This window comes from Caloenas nicobarica, chromosome 7 (assembly GCF_036013445.1).
Source record: "Caloenas nicobarica isolate bCalNic1 chromosome 7, bCalNic1.hap1, whole genome shotgun sequence".
In the NCBI taxonomy this organism is placed as follows: Eukaryota; Metazoa; Chordata; class Aves; order Columbiformes; family Columbidae; genus Caloenas; species Caloenas nicobarica.
Genome location: NC_088251.1, coordinates 31,689,290 through 31,710,523, shown reverse-complemented (window position 1 = coordinate 31,710,523; position 21,234 = coordinate 31,689,290). Strand labels below are relative to the sequence as shown.

Genomic DNA, 21,234 nt, shown 5'->3' with positions numbered 1-21,234 from the left:
AAACTGTACACTACATAGGTCACATATTGTTACACAAAGGAAGCTATTCCAATAAATAAATTCATTATTTCATTATATCTGTCTTAGACAGAGTGGGGAAAGGAGCTTGTCAGGGTATAAACTTGATGCATTTTTTTCCCCTGTTTTAAATCAGATTTTTTTTTTTCAGAAATTGCTTTTCACAAATACATACCATTTGTGCAACTTAACATTTGACCTATAACTCTGTGTGTGCCAGCTGTGTAATTATTAAGACAGCTTTGTGTGATTTTGTTTTATATTACAAGCTGTATTTCCCTTGAGAGAGGGGAACTGAATGTGCAGGGTATCGGTAGTGACTCATTTTACTCAGTCAGATGGTGATTAGGGCTTTCACAGCATTTACATCACAGCGAGATGCTTGTGTCAGATTATACAGCTGAATATTGCATGCAGCAGGAAAGATTCAAATGAGAAATGGACCAAGCATGACACAGTAGCTGGAAGTGATGTTATAGATAACAAGCCCCGTCTTCATTGATTTCTCTGCAGCCAGTGACAATGATCTGTTAATTTTGCCTTTGCAGCAGATAGGAAATGAGCTGGTTGCCCTGTAGAAGCAGCAGCAGCCTACATAAAAGCTACGTCTACATAAAGAAGTATCTCTAAAACAGCCAATTAAAAAATATCTCTTCCAAGAATCCCATGAGGGAGCGTGTTCTCAGTAACTCTTTGTTTCCTGCCACCTACTGCACAATAGGCTGGAGAGGGAGATTTGGTTTTTTATGAATGGTAAATGGGGAGGGACATAATGTCATCAGATTGTGATGTCAGCCCAATGAATGAAATACTTGCTTAGTGTATTGCTTTACGACCAAGAAAAGGGACACCATCTCAGTTTGGCTTCCTAGAATAAAGCATCTTTTGCTGACGAATTCATCTTTCCCACGTGTCATGAATAATCCATGCAAATTGGGACTGAAATAACCAGAAGTCAAGAAACTCGTGCAATAGTGCACGTTTGTTCTCTTGCACGTCCTCGCAGAGCTGCCGGTGGAACAACACCCCTTTGCCGGCGCTGCTGATGGACTCAGGGAGTTGAAGAGCCATCGCTGAATCCTGTTGTTCTCTATCTAGCCCAATGTTCTGCTTTTGTCTGCAGAATTCTTTGTTGAAGCTACAAGCCCTTGAAACCGATCTGTGCTCTGCATTTCTGCCAACCCAGGAGGAAACTCCCCAGCTGCCGGCACCCAGGGACCCAGCCCCTTCGTCAGTCCAGAGCAGTGTGCAAGCCGATGGGGCCAGTTGTGGAGGTAAGCAACCATGTCATGATGTGTTCTCATTTGCAATTATAAAAAAGCCTTGTGACTGGCACTTTAACATCAGATTTGCAGTCCTCTGGGAAACAGTGCAGAGCTAAAGCAAAGTGCAATTTCCGGATGCAAATGCTGTGTAATGTAAAAAAGGGTGATACCTGGTAAAAGAACGGAAATTAATGGCTGTAACCTTCTGTTTTTCTAAAGGTAGAATCTTGCATTTCAGATGGGCTTTCAGAATCCTGATACTCTTATTTTTAGTTTTAATATTTTTTTAAAGTAAATTTATGCTCTTTGCTTCCTATGTCTGTATTGTGTGAGATCACCTGCCATATCATGTAATTCTATTTTTGTCGTTCTTTTTGTCAGAGCAATATCACTTCATTTCTCCTATTACTGATTTTAATTTAATGCATCAGCAGAGAGATAGCGAAGGTGAGTTTTACAGCATGTGGATTTTAATTATTCATGAACCTGTGTTATTACCCATCTGGGCAAACTGTGATATGTTATCTCTCCCCCTTTCCTCAATATTGAAACCAGTCCTTACAAATAAATAACCCTAAGACTAGACACTATTTTTGTCAATTCATACCGTGTAGTTACAGGGCTGGCAGAGTCGTGATGCTCAGCAGAAGAGGAATCACTGTTCCTCAAAAATAGGTCAAAGGCAAGATGACTAATACATCTCACAGACGAGTGACATGAATACACAAATACTAAAATTGCTCACCATGTATGGTCCAAATTAAGGTAGATAGGTCAGTAACCCCGTTACAAATGATGTTTTATGGCAGAATAAAGGCTGGGTTCAGAAGAACTTACTTCAAAAGCTGTTTGCTCAGAGTGTTCAGGAAGAAATAACAGTAAATTATTTATCTAAGAAAAATCACAAATGATAGTGTTCTACTTGAGAAATCCTAAAGTTTAAGATTTGTATTGCACAATTAGGGAAAACTGTATGTGGAATCTAAACTATTATAAAGATAAAGGAATGTAAAAAATACTAAATATCCTGGATTTTAACTAAAACCTGTGAATGCTTTAGCTCAGCTAGGCAAACAGCTCGATCGCTCTGGATACAGGTATGGAACTTGCACGGGTGCTGGTCCCTTGGTGAGGGTCTGAGGCAGGGACAGATCTCATCTGTGTGCTGCACAGGCATTTTGCAGCCCACCCAAAATCTGCACATGGCCTCTTCCTTTATGGCAGGGTTGATTTTTGCTCCTTTACCAGTAGTCTACTGCATTGTTTTGTTCTGGTAGTTTCATAATTCATTGTTAGGATGGTTCATAATTGTTTCCTTTGTTTATTTTTGCTGGTTTGATTGGATTTTGTTTTAATTCATACTGTTAGTGAGTCCTACTTCCCCTACCCTCTCTAGCTCCTATTTGCCTGTCTCCTGCTACACGGGCAAATACCGGATGATGTAGCATTTCCCTCACACAGTTCAGAGCATGCTCTGGCACTCTAATACTTCAAACTTGTGCTTTAATTAAAGCTTACCTATTTAATGGATTTTAATGTATGCTTATTCCTGCTAACATCTGCTTCATGGCTTGTATTTTTTAATAACTTGACATTTTACATAGATAGGGCTAGTCCTAATTATGTCTCTTAAATTACTACTGAAATTTTTTGATACATTCAGTTCAGTTTTTGATACATTCAGTCCCAGTTTTCACACGGGACTATTGGCAGTTTCAGCTGGAACCAGGATGGAAGTTCAGAGATTTGTACCAGGCTAGGAACAGAGTTTTTAGAGGATGTGCCATACATACTATGTCTCTAGTTATTAGCCTTTGGTCAGTAACTCTAGCAATACGAATTTTTATATTAACAATATAAAAATCTATTATTTTTTAGATAAACATGAGTATGTAGTCTATTCAATTTATTTTGATTCACATCCCAGGCAAAAAAAATAGAAAAAAGTACATTATATGTATGGTGACTGGAGCTAGAACAGTCTAGTAACATGACAGGGTATTTCAGGATGCAAATTGTAAGGGGTGAACAGTATCTCTTCTCTCTGAGCAAAGTCAGCAATTTCCAGTTTACTCTTGAATATGAAAAAACTTGAATTAGAGCTGGCAAAATGAGACCATAAAGAATTGCAAGGGGATATTAAGCCAGTTTTCTTAAGGGAAAATAAAGAAAGCAGAGTGTAATTTTTATAGCTTTTGGATATGAGTATGCACCAGATATGTGACTTGAGCCATGAGCAGCTGAACTTAATGGCAATATATTCTAAATGTCTTTTAAATTAGAAATCCTGATGCTGATGTTCATGGACACCATGTTTTGAGGGATGAACACATTACATCTCCACGATCTTTTTATATACCACAGATTTCAGCGTAAAAAAAAGAAGAAAATCTTCTTAAAAAAAAAAGAAATCTTGTACCATATGACTTGCTGTCATATGATTGAAGTCCACATTATGAAACACACCACTTGCTATAAGATATCAGCTCTTGTCTTTAAGTGCTGTGGTGAGCTCTTGTCAGTGCTAAGCTGGACTGAGTAGATGAGATGGAATAGGCACAGTTGAAGGGGCAACTTAATGCCTTGGCTAGAGGTGGCTTTAATCCCTAGTTTTGCCAAAAACAGAGACTAGATTGGACACATGAACACAGGTAGATGTTTGGTCAGTTCATGGGCTACACTCAGGATAATGCTGAGTGTCTCATTTAGGATCTATGCAGAACTAGAATCAGGATGACGGCCGTAAGTTGTCATTAAATATGGGGTTGGTTATAACTTGTCACCATCCTGATATGTTCCTCTAGTATAGTAACCAGACCGTGGAATGAATCAGTTTGAATGACTTGCTGACAACGTCTGGACAGTAGGTAGTAATTGAATGTATCTGTGGTAGGACTGGGACTAAAGCCTTTCCTGGGGCCATATCAAAGTTGCACCAGTTTACAGGCTTTAGTGGAGCAATGCTGGCAGGAAACCCTGGCGCCAGGGAAATGGAAGAGCCCTGGCCTTTAGGAAATACTTCCAAATTCACCTGCCATGCAGGTTGTCTTCCTTTCATGTGCTAGTTGAATAGGAAAACCTCCTTGAAATCTCTGCAGCTGTTTGTTTGGGTTTACACTGGAGTTGCTCCAGCCGCTACTTGTCCTTTGCATTCATCTTGCAGGAGTGTGTAGTCTTGAACGTGTACTTTCCTTCCATTACTGAGGCTGGGTTGAGCCTCTTAAAACTGCCTGGTCATAAATGTGAAAAGCAGCAAATGTCTGTCACCATATAGTTAATCAGCAGTACAGCCTGCCTCCTGCAAGACCTCAAATGTTGGAAACTTTTTTCCTTCAACTATCACACACAGACTGGCTGATTTTTTTTTATAACATCATTTTCCTTTCACAGTGAGGAGACTGCTACTTAACAGGACTTAAAAAACACATATTCCTTTTAAGAACAGAGCATGAGAAATAGTGAAACTATTCTTAGTGAAGGTACTTCGGAGTGATTATATGTTTTTCAGGTTCAAAGATGGTGAAATATAAGGAAGTCGGTTTCTTCTCATTGAAAATATTATGTTTCTCAGAAGTTAAAAACAAACAAACAAACCAAAACAAACAAAAAAACCCCAAACCAACCAACACCCCACTAAACCAAAACCATTAATTTTTCAAGTCTTACAGGGTAAGGAAAGATTATTTGGCAGAAAAAGACGACACTTTTGTTTGCAGAACAACATTTCTCCCAGCCTGTATCACTGTATGTTGTCTGTGCAGGTAATTTCCTGTGACTGGTCAATGCTCTACCCTTGCTCCTCCCAGATACCTCTCTGGATCTCTCCCTATGGGAGGATCTGAATCTCATACGTGCTTTAGAAGTTTAGGATGTTGCTCTGGTATCTTGGAGAGTTGAATTTGACCTACAGAGTACAAAATACTTAAGAGGAAAGATGCCATGTTAGAGTTAATCATCAACTACATTGCCTCATTGTGAAAACGCTTAATGTAATTATAATTGATGATGCTGTTGGAGTAGATGAACTTAGAGATACAAAAGTCACAAGTAACTTTTGCATGACAGACTAAACTGTGATTATACAATATACAATGGGATCTTTTATTGTCTGTAAAGCAAAACCAGTTGCATAGTGCCTTTTAAAATGATATTTTAGGCCACTGTAACTATTATTTTTTAAATCAGTATGTGCTTTCTATGAAGGGTGCCAGAGCTGGTTTGTCCCCACTGGCCCAGTGCAGCAATAGGGATTTGTAACTTCAGTACCTGTTTGGCAGAGGTCAAATAAAATTTGTTACAAGAGTTCCATTAAAATCCTGAAAGAAATACTCACCCACCATGAGAATGTCATATCCTATGTACAAAGGAGAAAATGGAAAGAAAGTGAAGGTGAAAGAACTTTTAAAACTTGACTGCTCTTCCATGAGTAAATCCATGTAGACTTGTTTTTCTGTGCAGTTTTAGACTTTCATTGAATCAAAAAAACTGTGAAATGTATTAGAATGAATGCTATATTGCAAATAAAATAGTGATCAGAAATAACATGCATGCTGTCTGGAAATATCAAATAACAGATATTAATTCAACAGCTGTATATATACATGGTGTTAGAGGAGAAAAAAAAATAATGTAGCTGGTGTAAAATATTATGTACTACGGAAGCTGATGTAGGGGAACCTGAGACAGACAATATATATTTACACTGTTTTTTGGGGGGAGAGCTTTTATGAAATCACAGAGTTTCTCCCTAAAAATATAATCTGTTATAAAGTAAAATTATCTGATAGCAAAAGTATCAACTGGGCTAGATCGTCCTCACCCAGTTTGCCCATGGAAGGTAAGGAAGATTCAATGTCCCTTCTTTTTAATGTACCCTGGTACAGCAAAGGGAAAATGAAGTCTTGGCATTCCCAGGAGGCAGGCTCTGGAAAGTGCCTGTTATTTTCCATGTTACCCATTAATAGAATCAGTGTGATGAGGTTCACCAATTCCTACTTTTTCAGTCCAGAATAATTCATTCTGTCTTGTAACTTGACCATCTCTATAACACAAATTTTACCTTTGGAGGCACCGGAGGTGAGGTTTCCATTTATAGTAAAAGACAACATTAACCTGGTATCATAAGTGTGACTCCTCCAAGTAGCAGTCACTGCACATTGCCTTGAATAGCTACCTTGGATGGTACTGGTTGTTGTTATTTTCATATCTTGTGTTGTTCACACACATGTATGTTACTTCAAACCTTAACGAAATTCTGCAGGATACTGCAAGGAACACTGGAGTTTCTTAGCATCAGGACATACTATATTTTTGATGTGCCTTTTGCTTGACTGAAAGACTAAAAGCTAAATCACAAAATGAAACTTGTTTTGTACATTCATCATCTTCTGTAGGAATATAGCTTTCAAAGGCAAACAGGTCTATGGAAATATAATCAATGATTCTATTCTGGGAAACTCTCCATTTTTTATATTACACTTCATAGTTTACAAACATGCCCACCACCTTCTCCTGGGGAACTCAAAAATACTTTATGTTAAGCCAGTAATTGTCCTTTCTATTTTTCTCATCCTCAGTATTATCTTCATCTGTATGTGATACTTTACTGAACTATATGCTGTTTACTTTGAATACTTATGCTTTGAATAATTCTGTAAGTATAGATTTGTATTTATCTAGGTAGCCAAATAACTTGTGAGTGACTCTCAGTCCATATTGTTGATGTTTTCTTTCTAGAGCCTGTGCCAGCCCACAGAGAGTGGCAGAATGACATGGACAGCAGCCCACAGGAACACCTCTCCCTAGGGACCAGCCGACTGCTGTACCACATCACCGATGGAGACAATCCCCTTTTGTCACCACGCTGCTCTATCTTCAGCCAAAGCCAGAGATTTAATCTAGACACGGAGTCTGCCCCTTCTCCACCAAGTGCTCAGCCTTTCATGATGTAAGACAATATATTTTAATTCTTATATATTTTAAATAGTTTTTGTATAAGCCATGATCTTTGGCTCTTCATGTTTTTTCAGTTATAGTTATATCGTAAAGAAGAAATTGTCATATTGTACCATGTTTTGACATGGTTAATTTGCAATACCAGAAACAGGATCTAGCATTTATTTAGTCATAACACAGAGCAATATTAGTTAAAGGCTTCATTAATTATAGTCAGCAAGAACAGCTTTAAATGTTAGTTAATAATTAGTCTGATGAGTGAACATAAGATAGAGAGGCTTATCAAGGTACAATACTAAAAATTTCAGCTGTAATAGAGGTATAGCTTGAGTCATTCACTAATTATGGGAGTGTCATAGAACATATTAACAGTCCATACATATGATCTCCAGAAACCAAGCTGTGAGTTTCATACAGAAACCAAACTTTCTTTAAAGCTTATACACATAGCTGTCAGCTGCATATGAATAAGAATCAGATCTACTGATTTGCAATTGCAAGAAATCAGAAACTAAACTGCCTTCAAAATGATAATATTTATTGCCAGTAATAAAAAACTCCCTGAATTTACTTTTACAAATCATGTCCTTACAGTCTCCTATTACAGCTGGAAAATTTGTGAAGTAAGATGCGGGTGTTAAATGGAAATACTGAATCAGGTTGTGACCTACTAGATTAAAATTTTGAAAAATATTCAGAAATCCCACAATTAATTTAAAAAAATAAAGAGAGAGAGAGTGAAAGACAGATGGTGAACCCATTAGTATACGCGAGGGTACCTTCAAGCAAAAGCAATTATTTTATGCCTACTTTGTAAAACTAAACTATCTAGGTTCTGTGAAAGAATTCAGCTGCTAATTCTGAAGTGCTGTGAAAGCGTTAGGTGAAACAAGGCTCAGTCTATTAGAGCCAGTTCTTTGATGCAGCTACTATGCTTTGGCTTTTGCAGGCCAAGAAGTTCTTCTAGATGTAACTGTGAAGAGTGCAAAGAACCACAAACAGTAGCACAACTCACCAAGCATCTTCAGAGTCTCAAGAGAAAGATTAGGAAGTATGAAGAAAAGTTTGAGCAAGAAAAAAAATATCTGGTAAGATAACAATTGAAAAGATAAAGGGAAATGCTGCAAAAGGCAAGCGCGAATCCCAGTGTGTTTGAACTTCTGCAAAACGATATGAAAAAAGGGTATTTTTGGTAAAATGAAATAGGAAAATCATCAATGAAGGGATATCTTTTTATCAGATTTCAGTGTATGCAGTAGTTCTGAGACTCTAATTTGCATTCTATTAGTATTACCTTAGTTGCAAAATATCCATAGCTGATAGGCTTGGGAACCAAATTGATTCAAAAGATGAAAAGCTACTTATTTACTTTGTAGAAATCTTTTGCTTGGAAACAGTTGCTCTGCTGTGCAGATTCGTTCACACAGGCAGACTCCTGTAAACCTCCAAAGCACAGGGCTCAATAGAAGGTAATGGCAGAAATTAGAGAAATAAAAGTTGTGGTGTGTTGCTGGGGGGTTGTTTGAGGCCGGTGGTGTCCTCTGTGCTGTGTACACAAGGTCATCGCTCATATTGAGCTGGTTTGTGTAATGCAAATTGTGCAGTATGAACATCCCAAAACATCCATGGTGCTACAGATACATACAATGTGAAACAGGGAAGTCTGTGATATTTTATGACTACATCAAAATGAAAATTTGGCTAACTTGATGTTACCTTGTAATCTCGACAATGACTGCAAACTTCAATGTACATTTGTACATTGTACTGCTCTGTAGTCATCATATACTCCTATGAGTAATATTTCATACCTAAACAGTCATCACACTCTGACCAGAAAATAAATTATTTCAGAGGTTTAATTTTATAAAACTGTTTTGCTATTTTAGATATCTGAGTTTTGAAGATCCCGTGTAAATCCATTTTAATTTGGAGACAATTTCTAAATGCAAAAAACCCCCTGATATACAAAGCTTTTGTTGTTGCTTTTGAAATCACTCTGTTGGACAGGATTTTTTCATTTGATTAGTTAACCAATTTAGTTGAAACGTTTAAAATGCTATTTCCCAAGCGAATCCCTGTCTGAAAGCAGTTAAGGGCTCATCCCTGCAAGGGACAGAATGCTCTGGTTGCCATCCTGGAAATCACTTAGGAACTTAACTACCATTAGTTATTTGTTCCGTCCTTTTGAAGTCACTGAGATTGCTTATCCAATTAGTCAAGGACTTGATGTTTTCTTTAGGATCAAAGTACTCAGATCCATGTGACACTGTGCCACAATGGGGACAGGTAAGGCGTGATAGATCAGTACCATGATGAAGCCAAATGCTCTGCATGACACTGTGATATAGTGCAGTTGGAACTCCGGACATTTTTTAGCACGTTGTGCATGGATAAGTTTTTATCTGTTTGATTGTATAACAATCAATTCCTTCTTTTTTAATTCTTCCATTTTTCTTTACATTCAGCCTTCACATGGTGACAAGACTTCCAATCCTGAAGTTCTGAAATGGATGAACGATTTGGCCAAAGGCCGTAAGCAGCTCAAAGGTACATAATAGCATGTAGTTTCACTTTATTGTTGAAGCTTTTGGAAGTGTGAAAGTACCTGGAATATTTTAGTGTTCCTTTTTTAACCTGAGTGCTCTATTTGTTTTTCACTAGTGCGTGGTGATAATTTTCCCAATGACAACAAACATATTAGGTGATAGGACTTGCCTTCATTCCTAAAAGCAGGGATTAAAATAAACCCATTCCACCCTCATCACAAGGCTAAAAAGGGGAAAGGGAAAAAGACATTATCTCTCCCTCACCACTATAAACATTCATGCAAAATGCAATGTTATTCTGAATATTTTTAAGTGTCTGAAATACAGAACTACAAAATTTAAACTGTCCTTGTAATAGTACAAACGTAGGTGCAAAATGTTGCTTTAGGAATGAGATTACACAACTCTAAAGCTTTTATTTGTTTGATCATAAAAATAGATCTTTCCCTGATATCAGATTCGCTCTTGGGGGTCTAGTTTTGCCCTTGACTGTCTGCATAGCGCTCCATTAATGTCTGTGGGTGTATCACATGCTTGCCCTCAGGGAAAATATAGCCAGACTCATTGATTTTTTTTTTTCAAACGCTATTTATAATTTATCTAAATCTTTTTTCCCCATTATAAATGGATTCTCACTACTAATTAAATTGTAGTATTACGTTTCATCTCTGTTTTGCATATAGTTAAGAATGTAGATATAGAAGACGTGATTGTGGTAAATAAAGGATTAGAAGCCCAACATTCAGTAAATTTCTTCTAGAAAGTTCTCCCTTTGATACTAGGCTTTGCAATTACTATATTATTTTTTTTTTCTTCTTGAACTTTGTGTTACAAATCCATGAAGGGCAGTTGAGAGGAAATGGCCAAACTACATAGTTAACTTTCTGAAAAATCTCTCTCTGACTCAACCATTGCTTCAGGTAGGCAGGGGTCTAGCTTTCATAGATCAGCCTGACCCGCACACCCAAAACGCTTCGATCCTGTAAACAACCCTGATTTTATTATCCTGAATAATGACATTGCTTTTAAGTGAGGTAAGACTCATGAGGTTCATGAGACAGGTACAACTGAAATGCAAAAACATGCAAGTGCTTGTAGGCCCTCCTTCAAGTTGGTAAGGCTTGTCCATCATTCCTAGCTCTATGAGTTTAATAGAAATTACTATTTTTCTCAACAAACCTGGCCTGTATCCTCAGACTGTCACAGCTTAAAATATATGTTACTGTTTCTGCGCGGATTTCAATAAATTTAACACATTTGGAGCCATCAATCTCTGTCTTGCCCAAGGTCCTTCACCAGCCAGGCATATGCTAGGAACAAAGCCTGGTTTTACGGGAGCTAAATCAGACCTTAATTCAATTTCCTTGTTGCTCTGTGCAGGTCCCTAGAGCTCCAGGGTCTCTGGCTTGGTGTCAGGCTTATATACTTACATACTTCATTGCTGCCTGGGAAGCTAGGACACAACCTATATATCTTCTGCAGGGTTGCTCAGGCGCTCCTCTGCCACGGGAAGTAGTTTAAGCAAAGTGGTTGATTCTCCTTGTGAGGACCAGCTCAGTAGCCTGGCTATGATTCCTACCCAGATCCCACTCTTTAACCCACTCCCTCTTTAGTCCTCACCCCTGGTAACACCTTTTATGTCAAAGATGAGCTTGGAGGAAAAAGATAAGTACATTTGTGCTTTAAGTTTCATTGGTCTGGACACAACTCATCCCTTGACCATTGGATTTCACTTTAACCAAGCAAAAGATATTACATGTTGAAGTGCAGCAGTGCTACTTGCCTATGAAACTGTGGTATGATAATAATTGTATATAAGAAGTAGGGATGTGTTTTTTCTTGTAGTGTCAGAGGAAACTTCTTTGCAAGTATTTCTAATCTATTTACTTGCCAAGTAATTTGCCTTTCAGAGCTGAAACTCAGAATTTCAGAAGAGCAAAACTGTACCTCGAGAGCACCTCAAAGACATGATCATCATGAAAGCACTGGGACCTCTAAAGGGACTGGGACACAGGAGGCCACAAACGTGGAACCATCTCCCTCAGTGGAAGACACCATGGATAGTGTATTGAGACGACTAAAGGAGAAAAGACAACACTTCAACCTTCCTGAGACTATTAAGGTATTTAACAAGTATGGCTGTTTTTTTCAGAACTTTATCATTTGATGTAGATATTAGTTTGTGTGTAGCTGTCTCGGGGTACGCTGGTGGATGTGCATCCTGTGTTTTCTGGCACTGTAGTGCATTTTATCTCTAACAAGGTAGGAGCTCTAGTGCAGTTTTCTGAAGCGACTTTTCTGTGAAGTGTTGCAAAGAAAAAGAGGCGCAGAAGGTTTTTTCAAATCACGCTAAGCACTTTTTGCTCAGACATGCACGTATAAAACTGTTTGCCAGGCACTGCTGAAACCTGCCTACCTGAGGAAGTGCACGGTCCAGTGTGTTGAAGATGGTGACAGCAAAAGCAACCCCATCTTGAGTCCACAGAAACTGTGTGACTAAAAACATTCCAAAGTTATTTTGACACTGAAGGTCTCCTCTCACCTGAGAAATGCTGAAAGCCTCTGCTCGTTCAGTCACTCTGCACTAAGCTCACATGGATAGCACAACCATCTGCTTTTCCCTTCTGCTCCTGTACTGCCTCTGCTCTTCCACCTTTTCAATTACTCTTCTAAATGTAGGACCAATATTCCATGAAACATGCTTGCTTGTCTGGGCAATCTATTTTTGTTTTTAAATCAGTACCTATTTTAAACTTCTGCTGTACTTTCACACTACTGGCACGTTATAGGGTCTGTTTGAGGCTGCTGTTCTGCGATACATGTTGTCCATAAAAGTACTTCTTTTTTGGCTATTTTGCTATCAAATTATGTACCTATTTGTGATGCTATACAGCCAGGCAAGACAGTAAATCCTGTCCTCAAAGGTACCTAAATTCTAAATGTTGACAGTAACATTTAGACTCTGGCTGATAACCAAAAAAGGGGAAGGGGCGAGGGGGAAAAGGAGGAGTGAAAAAAACCTAAATGCTAAACTATACAAGAGCTAAGAAATTATTCTGGTGGATTTCAGTAGCAGAAAGTACCCAGCAGAGATAATTTTTATTTTTTCTTTTATTTTGTTTCTATTCTTGGTTCTTAAACAACTGGTTACTGTATGAAAACTTAAACTCTGCATGATGATGTTGTGCTTCTGAGATCTTGAGCTCTGCATACATGACTGACTTTTTAATTGTTTCTTTTTATAAACTTTTTGAAAAATCTGAAGTGGAAAAAGTGTTTCACAACCAGAACTCCCTTGTAAGAAAACAAAAGATGAAAACAAAACCATGCTGTTCTGTATATAGTCCTAAAATGCCAACAGTACAGACTCTATGATAGTATTTTTAGTTCTTAATTTTTTTTTTTAATGTAATGCAAGGAGTGAGAGCAGATGACACCAAAACAGATGTCAGAGGAAATCTTGCCCAGAGAACTCTCTTATAAGATTAAGTTGGGTGTGGGTCTCTGTCCCACACATTTTTCAATTAATTGGACTTCTCCTGATTTTCCAAAAGAGAACCCCTAAATCTGTGCAGTGGCAGTGCTGGCTTGAAATATTCTCATAGAGAATTCTGTAATGTGAATTAAATATTTGCACAAGTTAATATTTTCAAATATTTTTAAAGATCTTATTTATTTTCTTCTTGTATTCTTGTAGAGAGAACCTCTGTTGAAAGAACTATCCGTTTGTTAGCAAAGGTGTTTGATAATAGTTATACAAAACTGCATGGAACAGAGGCTTGAAAAGGAATAATATGAAGTCAAGTTGATTTTTTTCAAAAATAAGTATTTTAGGAGACCCTTAAATATAACATTAAAATGACTGGTTTTTGATTATGTGTCATCCTGGACTTTTGGGAGAGAATAAGGTTTATAGCACTGATGATGTGAAATGAATCAAGGACATCTGCTGGTTACAGTAAAGATCAAAGGCTTCATCTCAGCTACGTGCAACTTTGGTGTTACTGTAGATATTTGTTTTATGTTCAATATTCTATTTTGTATATAATATTTAGATCCTGTACCAGAGTCTGAGCTAGATTATTAGTAAACTAATGGTAGTTAAAGGTTTCTTTTTTCAGTATTGTTATTTTGGGCAAGGATAGTGTTTCCATACAAGCCTGCTGAGTTCTCCCCTGAAAATAAACTGTGGAAAGCCTCTGTGGCCCTGCTGAAATACAAATGAGAGACTGAGTGTCCTTAAGAGGTGCAGAGTAAAACCCTGAACCACCCAGTATGTCTAAAGAGGACAAGCCACAAGATCTGAATATGAAATAGCAGAATGTGGTTTTCAGAACAAAACACCCCTCCTGCAAAAAAAAGAAAATTGGGATTCAGCAACCCAGATAGGGATGGTCATGTGTTGCTATTTGTGTTACTTGCTCCTTGTGCTGAGAGCTGGTGATTTATTTAACAATTTACCTCTTTTTAGGTACAAGACTTCAGGGAAAAAAAGAAAAAAAAAGATTAAGATCATGAATGTAGGAGTTCAGGAGCCAAAAGACAAAGAGACATAATTTGAATCATATTGCTCAAAAAACCCACCAAATCCTTAAAATCCAAGTTCAAATGCCAACTCCCGATTTTTAAGCCAATCCAGATGTTTAATGGCTGGGGATGAAATTGCTGCCGCAGTCACAGGAGGAGCAGCCCTGTGCTGCTCCACTGGAGCTGCAGTCAGACTTGATCTGACCCTCAGCTGAAGTCAACTGGTACCTTTCTGTGGATGTGTCCTGTGCCTTGTTACCTTCCTTTAACGTTTTTCTTACTATTTTTGTGTTAAATACCACTTTGTAGTGAGCCACTGCACATCCCCAAGGGGCAGACTAAGCAGGCGCTGGGAACCCGGGCTCATTGCCTGCATGGAAACAAAGCGCTGCCTCTGAGAGCAAAAGGCCTTGGCCAGACCCCATCTGTGCTGTCTTCTGTCTGGCCTCACAGTTTGTGTCTTCTGTCTGGAAAAACAACAGCAAGCTTACAAGCTATAAGCATTCAGGGAACTGACTAGTGAGGATTTTGTGTGCCTTTGTTCCAAGTTATGAAAACCAAACGACTACCTTAGCTTTATATGTAGTCTCCTTCTTCTTTCTTTATATGCAACAAACAACTTTTGCTTTGTTTTCAGTTCTAAGATTTGCAGTCTGTCCCCAAGGCTTTTTTTAGACTGGCCACCTTTATGCATCTGTCCTCTCATTATTGACCCGCTTCAGTTCATCTTTTGCTTGACTATGAAGCAATGTTTTTATGTAATTAGCATTGAATTTCATGTTGCTCTATGTAGCCTACAGTCCTAAGATGTCTCAGACAATTCTGTAATTTATGAGTGCACCTGCCTTCTCTGATTTTGAAATTATCAGCCATTTCGAACTTAGCTGAATTCAAACCTGTCTTGACATTGCTAATAAAATGAGCTAATGAAATAGACCCAAGTGCTAAACTCTCTTGAGATAGTTTCTCATGTGTAAAATCAATATTAATGAATACTCTCTGTTTCCTCCCAGCCATTCAGCTGCTTCAGGCTTAATACTTTTTGAAAGAATTAACCTTGTAGTAATTGCAGAACTAGCAATAAGTAAACCAATTAACTACTTTTTAATACTCCTACATTCTAGTTAGCAGCTCTTCTCTTAACATGAATGACAGATACATTTGGAGTGATTAACTAAAGCAGATCTTTAAGGCAAAATGTGATTAGTGGTTCTGCACTGTTTTTTGCATTTGAACAGCAAACAAGAAAGGTTTTGCTCCTGCTGAAGTTAACAGTGAGGCACTCTGTTGGTGTTAAAAGAGGATTACTTCTTCAGGGCTTGATACATTTCTAAAAAGTAGAGGCTAATTATTAAAAAAACTTCCTCAAGTTGTCAATAAAAGAACCCTAGCCATCGACTTTCTACAGAAAGTGTGCTCAGCATTTATGGGGTGTTAACCACGGTATCACAATGACTAGACATTTAGGGATTTCATTGTGAATCTATCACTCCACTCCATAAATGTGTTGTGTTTGCGTAGCTAAAGCTTTCTGTTCTTCATCACTTACCAGCCAAGGCAAACCTATTTTTCTTGCTGAATAATTAAAAATTGAGAAAAGCCCTCTCTGCGTTTTTGCAGGTTTTTGAGTGTTTTGTCTAGAACGGTTGTTGTTCTCATTTGTTACAACTAAATCATATTTAATATATAATGAGAAATGCTATCTATGGTTTATGAACTGATCTGGCAAATAGCAGTTAATAACATGCAGATCTCATTAATTAATTTCTCCCTAGGATGGCTGAGAAAAATATATATTTAGTTTTTCAGTTCTAACAACTATTGATGTTACCTAAACATTCCAAAACGTTCTAGGAAAGTGCTGCACTGATATCCGTGGGACCTCAATGCCAAAACTTTCTACTCAGCTGCTGCAGTTGTCTTTTGTGAACCCACCTTCCCGAAACCCAACCCATGAGATGTATCCCATGTCCATGCAATTTAGCTATGATATTCAAGGCAAAAACCTCTGCTTGTTTAGACTTTCTGTCAACCAGCATTCCAGAAAAGCTTTTCAGGTGCAGACTCTGACGGAGCAACACACAAAGATTCTTGCCTTATTGACTAAGACCATAATTGTACCTTGGAAACTTTCTAGAGAAGGATGCAGTGTTCTATCAATAGCCTAATACTGCTTCCTGACTCTGAGCTTGCTAAATTGCTTTCGTAAAATAGTCATTTCAAAAGAAATCAAGGCAGTCAAGTGATATATCTAAGACCTATGTTAATCAGTAGAAGTATCTCCTAGCTCTCATTGGCCTTGAGATTGTGACATGTACTTTGATTCATTTAAAACTTCAGTCATGTACATGTGGACTCTCTTCTTGCTCAGTCAATGCCGAGTCCCCTTTGACCTCAGTGTGGACAGAAACAGAATTCATTATTAATATTTATCTGGCGAGACTAGATTATTAAACAGATACCTACCTGCGTCCTTGTCATGAAATCCTGACTCATAACCTTATAAATAACTTTTTCAAATAGGATATGACAAAAAAGCAAATGGCTTTGGAAAAAATCAATCTTCAGAAATGTCTACTGTATTTTGAGAGTATTCATGGACGACCTGTAAGTATACCATGGAAAGAATAGGTAAATTAAAAATTATCTAACTTGTCTAACAAATATTTTTGGACTCCTATATAAAATAGATTTGGATGAATTTTACATCATTAACATAATTTTAGTTATTTCAAACTAATCTTCAGGTATAAATGTTATTTCCTGATACTGATGAATTTTGTTTATAACTTTTAAAAATAAAATAAAAAGGCACTTTTCTAGTGGCCCTGCATCTCTCTTCATGATTGGAAGTTGCAGGTTTTGATGCTAAAGGTGGAGGTTTACACATCCGCAGCAGACTTTGGCTCCTGCATACTGTAGCTGTGCTAGGATGCATGAAAGGTTAGAATGCTTAACGGCTGTGAAAAGTTTATAGGGCACTATCTGAGACATGAAATACAAAAATGACCTGACCTGTCATCTGTGTTTTCCTTTATTTCACAGCAGCACTTAAATCTATTAATTAAAATCCTTTCCAGGGACTTCACTGTAGACTGTAGGTACAAAACAAAAAAATGCCACCATTGCTGAGATGATGATGCATAAATTTGTCTATAGACAACTGGGGAATTCCTGTTTGATGTCTATGTCTGCATTCTTATGACTGTCTCTGTTTTTGGCTAGTAACTGTTGCGGTGGAGGACAAGGGGAGTGGCACCAGTGTGTGTCAAAAAATATGCCAGCTCTTAAAATTATTATGATTTAATCTAATCTCTCCACATCTTGGATAAAATAATTTTTGTCAGTCTTCTTTAGGCTTGGAATTAGAGCTGAGGGATGGAGAGAGGATACAGGAAGGGTATGAAGAAATGTTATTTCCTAAGAAGAACAAAAAAGATGTTGAGATAGTGATCTATAGACTTGAAGATTGAAAGATAGAAAAGAGAATAATAGAGCATGCTTTGTAGCATGGGGTTCAGAGAGGGTGTTTCTTCTCAACCAGCCCTATAACCAGCTAAGAAAGGGGATGCTAACTGCATCAGGAAAGAGGTGATCAGCGATACTAAGCAGCCATGAGGGAATCCTGGGTCTGCCAAACAGCTCTGACTTCAGATCACAGAGTGGGCGTATCTGGGCTTCGCTGCGGCAGCGCAGTTGCAGCGCCAAGAGACAGTGAAATTGTACCCAGTGGGTGCGGGCAGGCAGTAGGCGTGCAAGGTGAGGAGCAGAGGCTGATGGTGGACTAGTTTGCAAATTACTCTATTTTGACATTGTCACTGAGGAGCATGTTTTTCCAGTAGTGGTGTGTGATTTGTTTTGGGGTGGTTTTTTTGTTTGTTTGGGGTTTTGTTTATTTGTTTGTTTTTTTCCCCCCAGTCTTCTTGTGGCTTGGGTTTGGTTTTGTTTTGTTTTGTTTGCCTTTTTTTTCCTTAACATGGTTAGTCGGTATACTGCACAGCTAGTTTCCATAAGGTTTATTTTTGTATTTGCAAATATTTGTGGCTGGATCAGGCTCGCAACACCTGATCTAAAATACTGTTCTCCTCCAAATCAATGCTCTTAGAGCTCATAAAAGAGCAAGCACAAACTCAGTGAACAGGTGGCTGCTCCTGACTGTGGCAGGCAGGTCCAGTGAGCAATTTGCCTGGAGCCAGCTCGCTCAGCAAGGCTGGACAGCCGTGCTCTCAGCGCTCTCCATCCCACCGGGCTGCTGAGTATATTGGCCCAGGCAGGCTGCCACATCACTGTAGCTGGCCCGTTGCCATAATTATTGCAGTTAAGTAAGTGAGATATCAATGCAAGGCACAGTAGAAACCCATCTTAACTCTCACAACTCTATTAGGATCTTCAGAAAAGACAGAGAATAGTTTACCCTCTGCCTGGGCGGTGCTGGGTATTTTCCATTAGAAAACAGATTGCCGTTTTCTTTTTTAGAAAACATACAGATTAAACTGCAGTTCCCGTGGAATATCTATGGAAGAAAAATACACATCAGATCATACAATTCTAATACCTTTCTCAGCTTTACAAGAGCAAATGAGAAATTTATGTATTTATTTTTTCTAATTTTGGAGGAGTATATTTTGTTATGATTTCTCTTTAGGTAGCTAAGCAAGAAAAGAGCCTCATGAAACCTCTTTACGACAGATACAGAATTATCAAGAAACTTCTTGCAGCTCCGTCTTTGATCACAACAATTGTAAGTTGGAAAGAATTAATAGCCATTGTCAAGAAAACATACTATCGGCTATGTTTGATTTGTACCTGTGTGTCTACTTGGCAGCAAGAGAAGTACTGATATTTGAAGAATCTGCTCATTGGCTAATACAGGGTGTTTATATTTCAAATAGAGAAAATGCTCTGTAAAATTCAACTTCAAAGCATGCCAGAGGCTGTAGCATAGGGCAGCAGTTTCTGAGGCAATCACTTCAATTGGCTGGCTAAGAGAGCAAAGGCTGGCATGAGTTTTCCATTATGGGTAACATATGCAACACAGAATGAAACCAATCTCTTTCCATGACAAACTATAGTGTCAGTATTTCTGCTATATTTTGTTGGGAATGCTTTTATCAATAATATAGCACATAAATATCGTTTGTAGTACTTTAACTAGTTGTGTATCAATGTAATGTAACAGTACTAGTCTCCCTGTAAGAAGCAGCAGTGGAATCTGGCTATTGGGAACTTAATTAGCATGTCTCTATCAAAAATACTAATCTAATAGAAATTGGGGCTGGGTTAATTTTAAAAATTATGAACTGTCATGTTAGATGACAGTAGAGCTTCAGATTTCTTTGAAAAAATCACAATGTAAATCCTTGTATATGTGCACACAGATATTTTCTTTAAAAATGTAACTGAAGTTCCCTTGTGTTACTTAGGAGGTTTGTTCCCCGGGGTTTTTATGCTTAAGCCCTAGTTTCAAAAGGCCAACATTTCTTCTGAGGATGAAGGAAGGTGAGGAAGACAGTGACATGACTCTGTTTTGGTAGTTAATATTTGTAGCTATAAAACTATGGAATCTCTACCTCCAACTCATGTTACAGAAAGAATTTCTGGACATAATACAAAGGGTTGATGGTATCTAAGAGGAGTAAAAGACTGCAAGACTGCAGTGCTTACATAAATACAGAATGCTCTTTAAATTGTTGCTACTTATAAGGGCTTTTGAGTAAATAGAAAAAAAATTACTGGCTGGAGATACTCAGAAGCAGGGCCAACTTCTGTGCTATTTAGTCATGGTGGACAATACACAGCAGCTCAGAGAGCCCCACGAGACCTCTCATGAACTGTCTCGGGCAGACCTGGGTACAGTTTTCAATATATGTAATCTGTTTCAATGAATATACTCAGGAGGTTAGATCCTAATTCTTTACGTTGTCATCCTATTAATTGTTATTATTGTAATGTATACAACTAATTTAATAATGCTTTACATTTTACAAGCAGGAGGAGGAAGACTCAGATGAAGACCATTCTCAAAGCAGCCATGAGTTATCATCTGGTCCAATATCTTGCCTCCCTGTTGACGAGCACCTGTGTTACTCTCAGGAGGAGAGTGAGCCTGCATATGTTTCACCTCTGGATGAAAAGAAAGCATTCAAGCAAACAGCCTTGTCCATGTCCAATTTACATGAGGCAACAATGTAAGTTCTGTCTTCTTTTTTTTTCCCCCCCATTTTAAAATGTTTTATGTAGACTTTGTAAATGAAAAGTGATCCGTACTTATTCCATGGGAATATTGTATAACAAAGAAATGATTCAATGTTTTCTTGAAGGAGAAAAGAAGCAAGCGATTTGTTTGGGCAGCATACCTGTGATTTGAGGTATTTATTCAAACAACTTGGTGCCACGTCCATGAAAAGAAAGGTGAAGGAATAGAAGCAGATAGGATAAATAACTCCAGAGTGCGATACACTACATAATAGCATAGTAAAGATATGCTGACCTGCCTATAATTGTTGCAGAATTTTTAGGTATCTTGCTACTTATGTTATTACAAAGCAGCCATAAAACAAAGTACAGTTCGACCAAGCAGGATAGTCCGCTCTTGTGTGTGTGTACTAGGATTGACTGCACAAGTTATGTAAAAATGCAGGAGACATGAGGCACACAAACAGCAGCAGGTGAGCTGAGTGAAGGGCTGTTCAATACATGGTCACATGGGAGGCCACTGCATGTGTGTAAAATCAGTTTCTTCCTTGCGTAAGAATAGTTACTAGTGTCTGGATGCCCAGAAAACTTACCACCACCATCCTACGCTCCATTCTAAACCAAAAAAAGGCCTCCTCCTGACTTGTAGTTAAGAATTGTATGAGACAACAGATCTCAAGATGCATACGGGCTGTTATCCCTCAGTCCTGAAACTTGTTGAAGAA

The 21,234-nt window shown here is 38.1% G+C and overlaps 1 protein-coding gene across 2 annotated transcripts in view; it reads left to right on the top strand.

Annotated features, from left to right (window-relative positions):
* Positions 1–21,234, top strand: part of FAM13C (family with sequence similarity 13 member C) — a 52,922-nt gene that overhangs the window by 29,984 nt on the left and 1,704 nt on the right. The window contains exons 6-12 of one of the 2 annotated variants that reach the window (XM_065639125.1): positions 1,205–1,292; positions 7,020–7,230; positions 8,188–8,326; positions 9,707–9,788; positions 11,698–11,909; positions 18,960–19,055; positions 20,306–20,502. In XM_065639125.1, the coding sequence (XP_065495197.1) occupies positions 1,205–1,292; positions 7,020–7,230; positions 8,188–8,326; positions 9,707–9,788; positions 11,698–11,909; positions 18,960–19,055; positions 20,306–20,502 (1,025 nt within the window). Of the gene's footprint in view, positions 1–1,204; positions 1,293–7,019; positions 7,231–8,187; positions 8,327–9,706; positions 9,789–11,697; positions 11,910–18,959; positions 19,056–20,302; positions 20,503–21,234 lie in introns of both variants that reach the window. The other variant, XM_065639126.1, reaches the window with a different exon arrangement.